The following is a 15,375-nucleotide window of genomic DNA, read 5'->3' as shown; positions in this document are numbered from 1 at the left end:
TATACAAAAATTGCTAGAGTTTAAAAAAATAAAATGAACATTAAAGGCTTAGCAAAACTGTTTTTTTTTTCTCTTTTCAACTTGAATAGACAGTATCAATGAAAACAAGCAGCTTTAAATGTTTATTCGTGGCCTGACCTGTGGTGGCACAGTGGATAAAGCGTCCACCTGGAATGCTGAGGTCGCCAATTTGGAACCCTGGTCTTGCCCAGTTAAGGCACATACTGGAGTTGATGCTTCCTGCTCCTCCCCCCTTTCTCTCTCTCTCTCTCTTGCCCTCTCTCTCTCCTTTCTCTCTAAAATTGAATAAATAAAATCTAAAAAACATACAAAAAATGTTTATTTGCTCCCAGAAAAGCCCCTATCAAATATTTGCAAACTCAGTTACAGAAAATACAGGAGAGTATGTCATATCTCACAGTGTTGATGACGGTGCAAGAATGAGAGACGCACATGCAGCATTGCCCACACACTGGCAGTGACAGCATCACATTAGACCCCCCCCCCCACATCACATTCTGATTTTTCTGCAAATGCTTTGGAAAAGATTCCTAGACATATTGCTGAGTATTAAAAAGATAAATGTAAAACAGAATGTATAACATTTTATTAACTAGGATACCAGTTTAGCTGCTATTAAAAGGGGTCCCATCATTCCTAGTTCAGGGGTGATATGGCAGCTTCATGGAATTAGGGACCCAGGCCTTTTCTACCTTGTTGCTTCTTCATCCTTAAATCTGACTTGTATCTCTTGTAAAAGGTGGTTGCTTTCACTCCTACCACCAAAGTCAGCATCCTTCTCTAGAAGAGAAGAAAGCTCCATTTCTTTTAAAGGGCAGGACTAAGAAATTACCTATATTACTACAAGCTTACATCCCACCGGCTATGAGTTAGTCAAATGGCCACACCCAGCACAGACAAGCTGAGAAATATAGTCTTTAGGTGCTGTCCATGTGTCCAGAAAGAAACTTCTGGTATTATAAGAGGAAAGAAAAAATATTCAGAAGACTAGTAGTGGTCTCTGCTACAAATATGCCATTTTTTGAGTAAAAGAATAAAAAGTATATTGAGTATTCATTTTTGTGCATAAGAAAATCTGGACACTTAGGAAACAAATAAGATGCCTGAAATAAACCCTGGGTTCCAGAGCAGCAGCTTCGAGGGCAAAGTGAGTTAGTCGCAAAAGCACCTTTATTCAATTTAAAGTGTTATCCTTTATTAAGACTAAGCTCTTTTTACTTTTTGAAGTTAAAATATCCTTTCTTTTGCACAATAATGTTGATACTTATATTTTGGCAATATATTTGGTCAATCAAAACTGTTTCTGAAACGCCCAGGCACTATACAAGATATACCAAGGATTTACTGGTTCTAATCGTCCCTACACCCAGCAAATCTGGAGACCAGCAGGTAAGACAGATAGTAAATACAGTAGCAGAAAGAGAGTATCAAACTAGGTGGAGCACTATTTCAAAAACAAAATGTAGAAGGGGCTATGGGAGAATGTCCTGGAGAGACTTTGAATTGGGAGTCTGGAATATTTAAGATACAGTTTGAAAATGAGCAGCAGTTAGCTAGAAGACTGGTAAGGAAGCGTGTTGTAGGAAAACAGATCAGCGCAGAGGCCTAAGAAGAATGACTTGGCACATTTGCAGTCCTAAAAGAAGGCCCCGTGGGCAGAAATGAGTGGTCACAGGGAACAGCAGGAGAGTGAGTGTCAGGAGAGACAGACTGAGGGGCCCATGGGCCATACACAGATTTTAGATTTACATCCAAGGGCAATGAGAAAACATAGCAAGGTTTGAGCAGGAAAATAATCAGATTTTCCTGTTTATCTTATCACTCTGGCTGTCCTGTGGAGAATGGGCTCAAGGCTAGGGAGTCGTGGATGACGGAGGAATCCAGACAAGAGATAAGAGGAAAGCAGGATGGCAAACAGGATGGCAGGAACTGGGAACAGTAGAGACCGGGTCTCTTGGGGTAGAATCCGGTGAGATGTTGGCTACGGGAGACAGAAGCGGGACCATGATTAAGAACCAGGGCTCTGGAGTCTGACTGCCTGAGTTCAAACCCTAGGTCTACCCTGGCTGGTAAACCTGGCCTTGCAGCCTCAGTTTCCCTCTGTGGAATGGAGAGGGTAATACTAACTGCACCTCAAAACATGGTGAATAATAAGTAAGATCATTCGTTAAAAGTGACTAGAATAATGTTACTATTATCATTTCATTTCTAGTATTAGATACAGAAGACAGAGTCAAGAAAGACCCTGGATTCTGGTCTGGGAACCTGGTGGTATATGGTACCTTCTACTGAGATAAGAAAGATACATGGAAACACATGATCTGGGGAGAGAAGAAGGAAAAATGCCTCAATTTTGTTCAATGTGTTCAATTTTGAATATTTTAGGAAAAAAGTTGATAATCACTTTTTTTTCTAGTTTTTTAGCTGAATATATTAAAATATGTTTAACCTTCTTACTCGGAAAATTTTTTAAATGGATAGTCCCATTTTGTTTCCTTTACCATTTTTTTGAACAAACTCAAAATAAAATAAAATATGAATACCACCATTTTAAATGATAACATTGATTACAAAGATTTATATCAACAAATGCAACATATTTATATGTGGAACACATAATGTCATATCACTTCAAATATCCTCACTTAGTGCAATATAAGATTATTAGTTCTGCTACCCGTCACAAAGAGGCCAATTTCATATGAAATTTGCTCAGGTAACAGTATGAATTTTAACACTCCAAACTAGGTCTTAAACATCAGAGGATTTAAATCCTTGCAATTACCATTTCCCCTTTTAGAGCTTCCAAATTTCTTATTCATAAAATTAAGTGTGAGATGGCCCTCTAAAACCATGAGGTCTAACTCCTTGATTTTATAGACAGAGCTATTCATATTTTAAAAAGTTACATAAAGACCATGATTAATTATGATTTTTTAAAACTTATTGCAGAAAAGCAATAGAGAAGAACTGACAAATTTCTCAACTACGGTTACAGTTACATGTTTAAGTTTTATCCCGTACAGTTACTCGGAAAAGACTTCATGGAAATACAATAACTATTTTCCAATTAGCATTTCAGTCCTGGGACCCAGGCTCAATTTTCATAATTTGAAACCACTAATCTAGGTATAAACATATATTCAAAATGAGTAGCCAAGGTATTGAACATTTTTAAAAATCAATTCTGGGATTTTCTAATTGCCTTTCTTAAAGAAGCAGCCTGGGACTATCTCCCTTTCATGAACCCAAACAACAAAGATCTCCATCTCCTCTAAGAAACTGTTTATGCTTCTCATCCAGTATTTCATGTAAACCACTGTATAAAGAATGACACACATACTATTCGACCAGTATTTGAGCTTAGCTCTGTGCCCAACACTGTGGGATCAGTGGTGAACAAAGCCCTTATGGAGTTCAAGGTCTCATTTGAAACTCTTCCTAAACTTATCAATTACCTGGATGTGGCCCATCCACAGTTAGGCAGACATTGGCACTTTCACAACATTTGGTTGCTCTTATTTTTTTTCTTAACCTTCTTTGTATATGATAGTCCCTCTGATCCAGGAAGCAAACCTTTTCAAAGATTCACATCATAACTCAAAATAGAACCCTGTGGGCTAATGGCATTACAAAGGGGTTTCTTCCCTAATCTAATTTAGCATGGAAATCAGTCTCACGAAATGAAACACACCGTCAATAACTGGAACAGTTTTGCTTTATTTTAAATATATACTATCTGATTAGGGGAAAAAAGAAATAAATTCCCTTGTATCCTTGATTCCAAGATTCATTGCTACACAAATGAACATTTTTAAGGTCGAAAGGCCTTTGCACTGAAGTGTACATTTATTACAATGGTGTTTGGTTTCCTGAAAAGGCTGTTTTCAAATCAATGGCAAGTCTTACAATCAGGGTTGCTTCAGGAACAACAGAATTCAATGTGAAGACTCAGATTGACTTAAAGAAGGGTTAGCAACTCAGAAACTGGACTTCTAGTCTTGGTTCTACTGCCCATTAGCTTCTGCCCCGAGCATCGTGACATCGGGGCTCTTCACGCCTTCTGTGTCCCATCCATAAAATGAAGTTTTGCAATTGTGTTCCTCATACCCTTGTAGTAAGGGACCGATTTTTAAAACTTTCCCTTCAGTAGAAGACTGATACATTTATGAAATACAATAAAAATACCCTTCAATGGCACAGCAATTTTAAATTGTGATAAAAATTTCTAGATGCTTACTCTCAATTTCTATGCTTGTCTTGTGTGAACAGACTGGCCTGGGCCCAACACTGTATTTTGAGAGGCACTGACTTAGACACTAGGATTAGAAGATGACTCTACAAATCATTTATAACCTTCTTTAATTTGACTTTGCCTACTAATACAATTAGCTTATATTCTCCAATCACCTAGCAGCTGAGCAGGAGAAGCAAAAGTTCTGAGAATGAGCTACTCAAAAGGAAGGTGATGTTTATGGCAGGTCTGAGACAGCAGTAGCATGGGGCCCTGACAGCTAACAATACAGAAGATGCCTTTCAGGCAGAATAATAAAAGATTAATTTTTCTCTTACTCATTAAAAAAGTAAAAAATATAAAAATTTACCAGTTACTTAAAAAAATTTGATAACCCAGAATATTACCTTTTGGCTGGATATACAAGCCAATGTTTAATGGAGGGTGAATTTTTAAAGAGACGACTGATATATGAGAGCTCTTACTAGAATATGCTTTCTTCCACACCACTTAGATCATCATAGAGAGATAACTCATGGAATGGTTATTAGCCACAAAGCCATTGCAATTTAAGGAGCACAACTTCTACATCCCAGTGCGAGAGTGAACGTAGATGTGACTGCTGGCTTCTTTGGTAAGGGCTCTGGCCATAATAAATCATATGCATGTGCTTGCTCTTCCTCTTTGTCCACCAATTTGGAGACAAGGCTCAAAGACCCCTACAAATTACTCAGCTCAGACTCTGAAGATCCTTCATCTAGTTGAAGAAGAGCATGCTTCAAGAAACTGAGCATTCCATAGGCAGGTCAGTCCCAAGGGCGTCCTGGACAACTGCTGAAAGTTAAGATGTCTGTCTTAGAGCCTACAGTGACGATCAGCAGCTGTCCTGTCCTGAGCTGCAGGCCAATGCTACCAAACAGGTTCTCCACCTGAGCAGGTGTCAGGATCCCCACAGGGCTTGTTAATACTGATGACTGGCCCACTCCAGCATTTCCGATCCAGAGGGCCTGAGACTTTGCATGTCTAACAAGTTCCTGGGAGATGCTGCTATTACTGGTCCTAGAAACACCCTGGGAGAACCACTGACATAAAACATCTGATGACAGAACTGGGAAGAACTCAGAAGTCACCTAATCCAAACCTCTAATTTTAAAAGTGAGGACCCTGAGGCTCAAAGGAAATGTCTTGCTCATGGTCATATATCCAGGACTCAGAGGCACCCACACACACACCAAAAGAAGAAACTTGGGCCTCAATGCAATTGCACTTCAGGATTCTGCTATGGCCACATGTCATGACCCTGATCACTGCAAAGGGGCACCAGAAGAGACATCATGCTATTGACCCTTCTACCCACATGTCCCTCTGGGAACTACAAGCTAGCTCTGTCAGTGACCTTGTAGCAGTAGGTAGGTATCCTGAGCCCAGACAGGGGGCGGGCAGCACAATAGGAACTACTTCTTGCCTAGATTTCATACTCAGAGAACATGTTCTCACCACTATGCCATGTTGCCTCTCCGCCAGCTTCCTACTAGCTGGGCACGAACGGAGGGCCAGAGATTTTGAAAAGTGACACAAGGATGCAGGAGATGGGCACAGTGTACTTGCAATGCTGCTGTAGAGGTAAGCATCCAGGGCAGGCTCAGTGACTGTCAGGGCGGCAGAGTCCCTGGCTGTGTCCTTGGCAGTGTGGTTGGACCCCAGTGTCAAGATTCCCTTGGATCCTGCCCTCTGGCTGAGCCTGCTCTGCAACTTCCATTGACTCTGTGTGCATCCTGCTTCCCCTCCAATAAACTGTTCTGCTTAAGTGGTGTGCAACCAAGAACCTTGGCCAACATTATGGCCCATTAATTTACTCATCAGCAGAGAGTCAACTGTTCCTAACAAAAGTTAGGGCTCCCGCAGGGACGTCCACCTTCAGAACTCTTACATTTCCTCTGATGCACTTCAATTCCTTTGATAATGTTTGCAGCAGGCTACTTGACTCCCAGGTCGGCCCACCCCAGGCCATGTCTATAATGTATGTCCCTTAGCCAGAAGTGATTAATCCAGGAGTTCACCCTGATCCACAGCAGGCCTTAGGCTCTCAGAGAGGCAAGGAATGCCCAGAGGACCCTGAAGCTTGGAAGAGTAGAGCCATGTTATGCTGTTGGCTGTGCCCCAGAACTGCCCTGGCACTTGCTCTTTCCCAGTCCTTATTACTCAATTCCTTTAATTTGATGAGATGCCCTGGTGAGAATTCTTCCAATAAAGTCCCCTTTGGGCCTGACTTTCAACCTTCGTCTTCAGTACCCTGACTCACTGACCCCCCCCCCCCCGATTCTCAATCTAGTTACCTCTCTCTCTCTCTCTCTCTCTCTCTCTCTCTCTTTCTCTCTCCCTGCAATTCCACACCTGGTACTTCTTACAAGGAGAGCTTTTCTCTTGTGATTCAGGCATCATGGGAAAAGAGAAAACAAATGGTGATCTAGACTAGCAGTCATCTTTAAAGAAGAAAAAGAGCTTCCTAAGGGTTAAGATATACTTTTACAGGAACCCTCATACACTGTTGGTGGGAATGTAAAGTAGTACAACCATTATGGAAGAAAGTATGGTGGTTCCTCAAAAAACTGAAAATAGAACTACCTTATGACCCAGCAATCCCTCTACTGGGTATATACCCCAAAAACTCAGAAACATTGATACGTAAAGACACATGCAGCCCCATGTTTATTGCAGCATTGTTCACAGTGGCCAGGACATGGAAACAACCAAAAAGCCCGTCAATAGATGACTGGATAAAGAAGATGTGGCACATATACACTATGGAATACTACTCAGCCATAAGAAATGATGACATCGGAACATTTACAGCAAAATGGTGGGATCTTGATAACATGATACGAAGCGAAATAAGTAAATCAGAAAAAACCAGGAACTGCATTATTCCATACGTAGGTGGGACATAAAAGTGAAACTAAGAGACATTGATAAGAGTGTGGTGGTTACAGGGGGGAGGGGGGAATGGGAGAGGGAAAGGGGGAGGGGGAGGGGCACAAAGAAAACTAGATAGAAGGTGACAGAGGACAATCTGACTTTGGGTGATGGGTATGCAACATAATTGAACGACAAGATAACCTGGACTTGTTATCTTTGAATATATGTATCCTGATTTATTGATGTCACCCCATTAAAAAAAAAAAAAGATATGCTTTTACATTGTTTTTTATAAAAACACTGCTGTCATAATTTTTCTGCTCACAGCCTCAAAACTTTCACCCTCAACTTCCATGCTTTAGAAATGTGGTCCTTTGGGTACTGAGATACTGGTTGTTTTAGTGGACATGATATCTTGTTTCAAGTGGCTTAAGCATCTTAAAAGAAAAGGTGCAGTTCTCTATTAAAAGTAACCAAAGCAAGGGCCCTGGCCTGTTGGCTCAGTGGTAGAGTGTGTAAGTCCCGAGTTCAATTCCCAGTCAGGGCACACAGGAGAAGCGACCATCTACTTCTTCATCTCTTTCTCTCTCTCTCTTCCTCTGCCCTTCCACAGTCATGGTTCAAGTGGTTCAAGCAAAGTTGGCCCCAGGTGCTGATGATGGCTCCATGGCCTCACCTCAGGCACTAAAGTAGCTTGGTTGCTGAGCAACAGGGCAGCAGCCCAGCCGGGCAGAGCATTGCCTGGTGGGGGGCTTGCAGGGTGGATCCCAGTTGGGGCACATGTGGAAGTCTGTCTCTGCCTCCCCACCTCTCACTTAATAAAAAAAAAATTAAAAAAACAAAAGTAACCAAGGCCCTGTAGAGAAATAGCTGATTCCCAGACTGGGAAGGGTGGTATAAGATGAGCCTGGAGTAACTAGTTTCTCCTGAAAGTAAGGAAGTACGCAAAAAAATGATGGGCCTGTGTCATGATAACATAGGAACCAGCTTGAAGGGGATCTCATTGTGCAAATCAGGTACAATTTGAGCACCAAAATGATTAAATACAGTAATGAAGTAAAAACCATTGGTTTAAAAAAAAAAACAAAACCCTAGGGGTTCATGAGTTTGTATGGGTAATAAGTAAACAAATAAATAGGGACAAAGGGAAGGTTGCCATAGTAGAGTGTCCAATGCCAACTGGTAAATGTGGAGATACTGCTGGAATTGGAAAATCATCATTTTGTAGCTATCCAGTTATAGATTGGCTCAGGAATCATATATTCATACAAAATCCAGAGGGATATTTTGATGAGCAGAATATTTGCATGGTCTTAGAAAGTATCTCCCCATAAAATTGTTAGGGTAGAAAACAAGCAGGTGATCAAACTGAGCACCAGTGAAGGACAGAGGGTCACAGGGTGCCTCTAGAAGTGACCCTCTGGGAAGGACACATCACCTACCCCAACTTCCAGCCAAGGATGTAAAGTTGGAATCTTTAATCATGAGGAAAATCATTAGACAATTCCCAAATGAAGAATGTTCTACTGAAAAGGGGGAGGATTTAATTTAAAAAAAAAAAAAAGGAAGAGGGGACTATATTCTTCAAAAATGTAGTCACAAAAGCAACAAGAGCCTGTGGAAGTGTTTCAGATTAAAGGAAACTAAAATATATACGTGAGAACTGATACATATAACCTACCCTCAAACATTTCAGAAAAACTGAAGGGAACATACACATGAGAAGGAAAAAGAGTAAAATGTCAAAATAGGTCAATTGGGAAAAAGGTATACGTACGGTTTTTTTGTACTATTCTTATTCTTACAGATTGTTTCCAAATGGAAAAAAAAACTTTTAATGATTTGAGGGGAGAAGATTGACTATAGAGGAGCACAGGGAAGTTTGTGGGGGGATGCGGACAATGTTTTATATCATGATTGTGCTAATGCTTACACAACTGCTCACAGCTGTCAAATCAAATCAAATTGCATGCTAAAAATTGGTCTTTTATTGTATATAAATTATGCCTTATTTGAAAGGGTAAAAAGGGTAAAAACCCATTATCTAAAAGGTCCTGTATTTGTTTTAAAGCAGAAAGAAGAGGAAGGGTTTGCATCAGTCTCTTGAAGGGTGGAGACTATTGGGTCATGGCTGGAAGCAGGCTATCTGGTAAGATTGGTTTATTTCAGCCATGGTGGACATAAACCACAGATAAGTATCATGGTCTCCTTTCTGACACACCTGTATGTATAATGTGGCTGTTGATTTGAGAGAAAGAAGGGGAGAGAAGGGAAGAGGGAGAAAGAGAGGGGAAGGAGAAGAGAGGGGAAGAGGGAGAAAGAGGGGAAGAGGGAGGGGAAGAGGGAGGAAGAGAGAAAGAAAGAAAGGGGGAAAGAGGGAGGGAGATGGAGTAAAGAGGGGGAGAGGGAGAGGAAGCATCAACTTGTTCCAGTTAGTTGTTCCATTTAGTTGTGCACTCATTGATTGCTTCTCCTACATGCCTTGACCAGGGATCGATCCCATGACCTCGGTGTGCCGGGACAATACCCACTGAGTCACCCAGCCAGGACCTGCAGCACATTATGGCACAAAAAAGTAAGCATTTCTGCATTAACATTTTGTAGTGAACATGATATTCACATAAATAGTTAAGATTAAAAACACCAAAACTCAATAAAATCTGCCTCCAAGGGGTCCTTCATATTATCCCAGATCCTCAGGACAGCACTCACTGTCCTTGGTCTCTCCTGGTGGGCAGGGAGGTTTGCCTGAGTCCCACTCTAGCCCGCCTGTGGAGGGCACCAGCCTCCTACCCTCCCCACCCTTCAAGACCCTACCATTTCCCTCATGACAGTCACCTGTGAAAAAGCAACTTCAACTCAATTTGAAAATAATCCTCAGCCCTGTGCACCACGCCTGGCACTCTGGAAAAGCCTTTTGGATTAAACTAAGTGAAGGGGAAGAGACATACTTGCTATTTTGTTTCTTTCCTCCTCACAGAGCCAGAAAATTCTGTCACCTTCTATTGAGAAACTCATACATTTATGCCATTTTCTGTAACAGATTTCCACCATAGAAACATGACAGCTCTAAAATGGGATTTTGCTATAACCAATGCAATAAAACTTTCTGGGATTCAGATCTTCAATTCTTTGGTGCAAGGAAAAAGAGAAACTTTAAAATGAGCTTATGGCTCAAACAACCAAACAAACAAAAACAACAGTAACGGAGACTTCAAGCAAGACATGCCTTCAAGGTACTACCAGGACTGCTCAAACACTGCTGTGCCACCTACAAGCGACCCACTAAATTGGAAAGGGACACTGCCCGCTGCCTGAAATGCTGAAATCGCAGTAATGAGAGCTGGCACGTACCACGCGCTCAGTGCCACACAAAGCCGTGAGAAGCTAGTCCACAGCAAGGAAAGGGGAGAGCCAGGGTTTGAACACAAGCAGTCTGGCCTAAGAACCTCCATTTTCAACTCTCATACCAACCTAAGTTCAATTTCGATTCCCCGGTAAACATGCCTTCCATACAGTTCCAACATGAGGTCAGCACCCAAAATTAAGACTCAACCTGATTAAAAACACATCATCAAGTCTCATTTAATATTAAAAATCAATGAAAGATCACATTTCTCCTCATTTAATTGCTATTGTCCAGACACTTTCTTCCTACACTGCAGAGTACTTAGTCGGGGTTCTTATCAGAACTCCTCTTTGTCCTCCTCTTATCTGAGGAAATAGGAATGTTCTTTCTTCTGACGCTGAGGGTCTTTATTCCGGACCTCCTAACTCTGAGAGAGCATCATTGAGCTGCCATCTTGCAATTACTAGGCCTAAACAGACAACAGCTTTTATCTCTCCCACAGACACTGACCAATACTGTTATTAAGCACAAACAGGATATGGACTGAACCATCGATGCGCTTCAGAAACACCCTCAGACCATGATGTTGCAAAAGCATGCTTTCTTTTGAAAGTGTTAGTGGCTTTTCAGGTCAGTCCATGCTCCACAGAGGATTCTGAGCTCCCCTTTGCAAAGTGTAGCTTTCACTTGAGGCATCTGAGCAGTGCATCATCTAATCCAGTGGTCTCCAACCCCCGGGCCATGGACCAGTACCAGTCCATGGGCCATTTGGTACCAGTCCGCAGAGAAAGAACAAATAATTTACATTATTTCTGTTTTATTTATATTTAAGTCTGAACAATGTTTTGTTTTTAAAAAATGACCAGATTCCCTCTGTTACATTCATCTAAGACTCACTCTTGACGCTTGTCTCATAAATTCGACAATTATATTTTAAAATACCACAGTTTTTATGCTGGTCGCATAATTTTATTTTGTGCATTTATCCGTCCCACCCTAAAGGCCGGTGCGTGAAAATATTTTCTGAAATTAAACCAGTCCGTGGCCCAAAAAAGGTTGGGGCCCACTGATCTAATCCACCAACTACAGAGACTTGGATGAATGTACTTTGCGATCACACTGTCTGACTTCAGACAAAACAGCAGAGACCCTTCCCTGCTTCCTGGATTTTCTGAGTCATCCATTCTGCCTTTATTCTGAGAAAGAATGAAGCGTGCCCTGCTACCTTAAAGACTGAAAGAAATCAGAGGTTTTGAAGTCCATCCTTTAGGGTTCTGGACAGCTCCATGTGGTCTGGAAACTATTTCTAGCAGTTTCTGAGTGACCGGCACCAGGAGCTGGTCACAGCTGGGCCTGATGAAAATGGTGGTCTTGGGAGGTCAGGCAGTCCTGCTTTGAAGCGACAGGACGAGGGTTGGGACAAGGAACTGGAGAGATGAAGAAGGAGTCTAGTCACACCGGGATTAAATTTGACTAATTAATAACCAGGGCAAACAGTGTGTCTGCGAGCGTTCCTGCCCTAGTGTGAGCATAAATGGAAGCATCTTACTTCAAATAGGTTTATTACCTATACAGTATAGCTCAGCTTACTGCTTCGTTTTCATACAAAGAGCCAGCATTCTCCAAGCTCCTGGTATATTCCAGACACTGTCTGTACTTCATACACTGACACAAATCAAAGTATTTCAAAATGACAGTTCAACCTGCTCTGGACAAGACAAAGTCTGCAGCTAAAGCCAGGTGATCTCTGTTATCTGTGAGCCTCAGGGCAAGAGTACAAACGGAGGCCCACATAAAGTGCTAATCAAGCTAGCAAACTGTCACATAATCCTCTTTTTTTGAGGAATGTAACTTTACAACCACCAGGAGACCAGGTACAATTAGAATGCTCAGACTTCTCAGAGTTCCAGGACAGACAGGGAAGAGCAGTCCTAGCCAATTAACAGAATCCCTTCTCCTCCCCACCCAGGTGCCTTCTCTCCCCGGGGAGGCCTCACTCACGGGCACACCTGTGGACCCTCAGCCCACGTCTCCAAGCTAGTCCACAACTCTGCAGAGCTCCCCCTTTGGGCACTCAGGGATGGAGTCTGCTCTCTCTCTGCTTGCAAAGGCCCTGAAAACAAGCTTGGGAACCTTGGTTAGGGGGTTCCGTTGGTGTCTGGGGCTTGAAGATAAGAGGGGCCTGGGGTGGGCAGTCCCCTTCATCTGCAGACACTTAGTTCAGTGGGTGGGGCACAGCCTGGGGAAGGTCAGAGCCTGTCCTCTAAGTGTAAGGGGTTTCCTTATACTTTCCCAGGTCTGAGGCGACACTAACTAAAAGCCTTCTCTAGTTTATTCTAGCTAGATTGACTTCTTTCCGAAATGCTTTTTGGAGGAAGACTCCTTATATTGAAGACAAATAAACTGGTATAGGAGAGAATTCCTGTCCGGAAAGGTTGAAAGAAAAAAGTTGAAGTTCTTTTGGCTGCTCTAGAAAGACTTGACAGCTGATATCCTGGTCTGAAAAAAGAGTAGGTAAATATTCCTCAAACAGCAAATGGATAGAACAGGGTTCTAGAAAGTCAGAAGGTGGAGTCCTTGTCCTAGGGCACACATTGGGCAAATCTTAAACGTTTCTATTTCTGAAAATGAGTGTCCTACTTAGAGCAGGGAGACCCAAAGAGCCAAATGAAGAATTAGCCAAAGCACCTGGGGCCACAACGTCAGGATCCAAGGAACCACCTCGCGCTGAGTCAACTGGGAAAGGGAGTTTGGGGTCTGCTTCAAAAAGAAAAGCCTCCCACAGAGCCACGGGTGGCAAGCGGAGAGGGTCACAGGGCGGGGAGCGGCCAAGACCCGGCTTCGACCCCACGATTGGCCTGGTGTCTGCTTTTCTTTTCTCGGTCAAGGCAAATTCTCCAACTTTCTGGGCCTCCATTTTTCATCCTCTAAAATGGGATTCTTATCTGCCCGCATCTAGTGGCGGTGATGTCCATTAGAATTTTGCAGTCCGGCACGTGGTCAGCGCTCAAACGTACCTGTTCAGAACTGAGAGCGCAGGGGCCAGAGCCAGAGCCGAACCCAAGCCGTGGACCAGGCAGCTCCCCACCACCGACCCAGACATCCAAGATGCGGTTCTGTGGAATCTGTGCGCGCCAGGGGCGCAGGGGTGGGGAGGTCGAGGCTCTAGGGACCGAGGCAAACCAGAACGGAGGGGGGAAGGCACACAGAGGTCAAGGGTTCGGTCTTAAACCTGTTTAGGGGTAATCGAAAGTCGCCCGGTTGGCAATGAAAAGGACAAGCGTCTGAGGCGTCTGTGAGCCCCGGGGATTGGGAAGGAGGCAGCCACGCAGCACCGGGCCCGGGTCGAGGCCCGGCGGGGACCCGGGCGGGGGAAGTGGCCGGGAGGGAAGGTGTCACTCACCCAGCAGCAGCAGCTTGAGCTCCCGGCGCGCATCCTTCTTGTCCCGGCGCAGCTGCCGCTCGATCTCCGCACTGATGCGCTGCGACTCCTTCTCCTCCGCGGACAGGCAGCAGCAGCCGGCCATGGCGCGCGCGGCCGCCGACGGGCTGCTGGCTGGGCCGACCCGCGACGGGCACCGGGTTCGGCAAGAAACGGCGGGGCCGACTTGTTTCTGAGTCAGACGCCCGGACCTCCGGGGCTCAGTCCCTCCTCGCTGGCGGGGTCCGCGGCGGGAGCGACCCCCGAGCTCTGGGGCCGGTCAGGTGCACCCGGGGTCCGGGCTCAAGCAGCTCGCACTCGCTCGAGGGAAAAGGGGGTGAGCCGAGTGCAGCTGGGAGCGTTGACGGCCCCCGAGCAATGTGTGCCCCTTGGCACGGAAGCCGGACACCCAGTCGGGGGGCGCAGGCCGCGCGTTAAAAGTTGGGGCGTCGGTCCCCGGAGAAAAACGGACCCTCGCAGATCGCGGGGTATTTCAGGCAGGCTGCAGGCACGGCGTCGGTTAGAGACGAAGGTCCTGGCTGGCCTTGGCCTGGACAGTTCCGAAAACCTCAGCAGTGACCGCAGACCAAAACCCAGTGAAAAGGTTCCCGCTGGCGCTTAGGGCGCTCAGTGCCAGAGGAGGCGGGGCGTCTCGAACCTGCAACCCTGGAGTCTGGCGGACTGGGCCTTGGGGCACACGGGGCTGATGGCGCCCGAGGGCGAAAGGGGCGCCCAGGGGGCTGAGATGCGGAGCCGGGGGGCCGAGAGAGTCTTCGGGAGCAGCCCCACACCTGCCTGCCCGGCTGTGGCGTCGCGGCGCAGGGTGGGCCGCCTGTCCAGGTTGCTGTGACCAGCGCGCTCTGGCCGCCAAGCCTTGCTCCCTCCCCAGATCCGGGTTCCGACAGGTGAGCGAGTTTCACCAACTCCCAGCCTCAACTCCTCCCAGCGGCAGGAGTGGAGGGAAGCCCAGCGGCCGCCGAGGGGCACAGCACGCCGGGGACGAGGCTGCGCGCTCTACCTGACCTGACGCTGAGACTGGAGCACCAACCTCACCGCAGCGCACACCCTGCTTTTCTTAAAGGGCTTCCTCGGCTTCCCGGATGCCCCAGCTCAGCTCCAGTTTAGTCGATACCCTGGGTCAGCTCGACAGCCTACTTGCAAGGTGCGGCTAGACCTGAGCCCCTGGCGCTGCGCTCAGAGAAGCGGCTCCGCTGGGTTCATTAAATAAGAGCAATCTAAGGGCGGAGAGTAAATATCCTGCAGTCCCTTCCTACCCCACCGGACGAGAAGGGCTGGGGATGGAGGGAATGGGAAAGGGCCGGGCTGGCTACTTTGCATTTTATGGTGGGAAAGGCTGCTTTGTAAAGAGAGCTGATAGGTTTCCAGTAACACCTGGCTTGTTTCCTGTCCCAGCCCTGAGTCCTGGACAGCCGC

At 45.2% G+C, this 15,375-nt stretch overlaps 1 protein-coding gene across 1 annotated transcript in view; it reads right to left on the bottom strand.

The window, feature by feature from the left end:
- The window catches only part of GNA14 (G protein subunit alpha 14), a 185,293-nt gene extending 170,230 nt beyond the window's left edge, over positions 1-15,063 (bottom strand). The window contains exon 1 of the mRNA XM_066257046.1: positions 13,924-15,063. Coding sequence (XP_066113143.1) covers positions 13,924-14,047 — 124 coding nt within the window. The 5' untranslated portion in view covers positions 14,048-15,063. The remainder of the gene's footprint in view (positions 1-13,923) is intronic.
- Between the last annotated feature and the right edge of the window lie 312 nt (positions 15,064-15,375).

Source organism: Saccopteryx bilineata, chromosome 2 (genome assembly GCF_036850765.1).
Source record: "Saccopteryx bilineata isolate mSacBil1 chromosome 2, mSacBil1_pri_phased_curated, whole genome shotgun sequence".
Classification (NCBI taxonomy): domain Eukaryota; kingdom Metazoa; phylum Chordata; class Mammalia; order Chiroptera; family Emballonuridae; genus Saccopteryx; species Saccopteryx bilineata.
The sequence above is the reverse complement of the archived record's forward strand: the minus strand, read 5'-3'. Positions and strand labels throughout refer to the sequence as shown.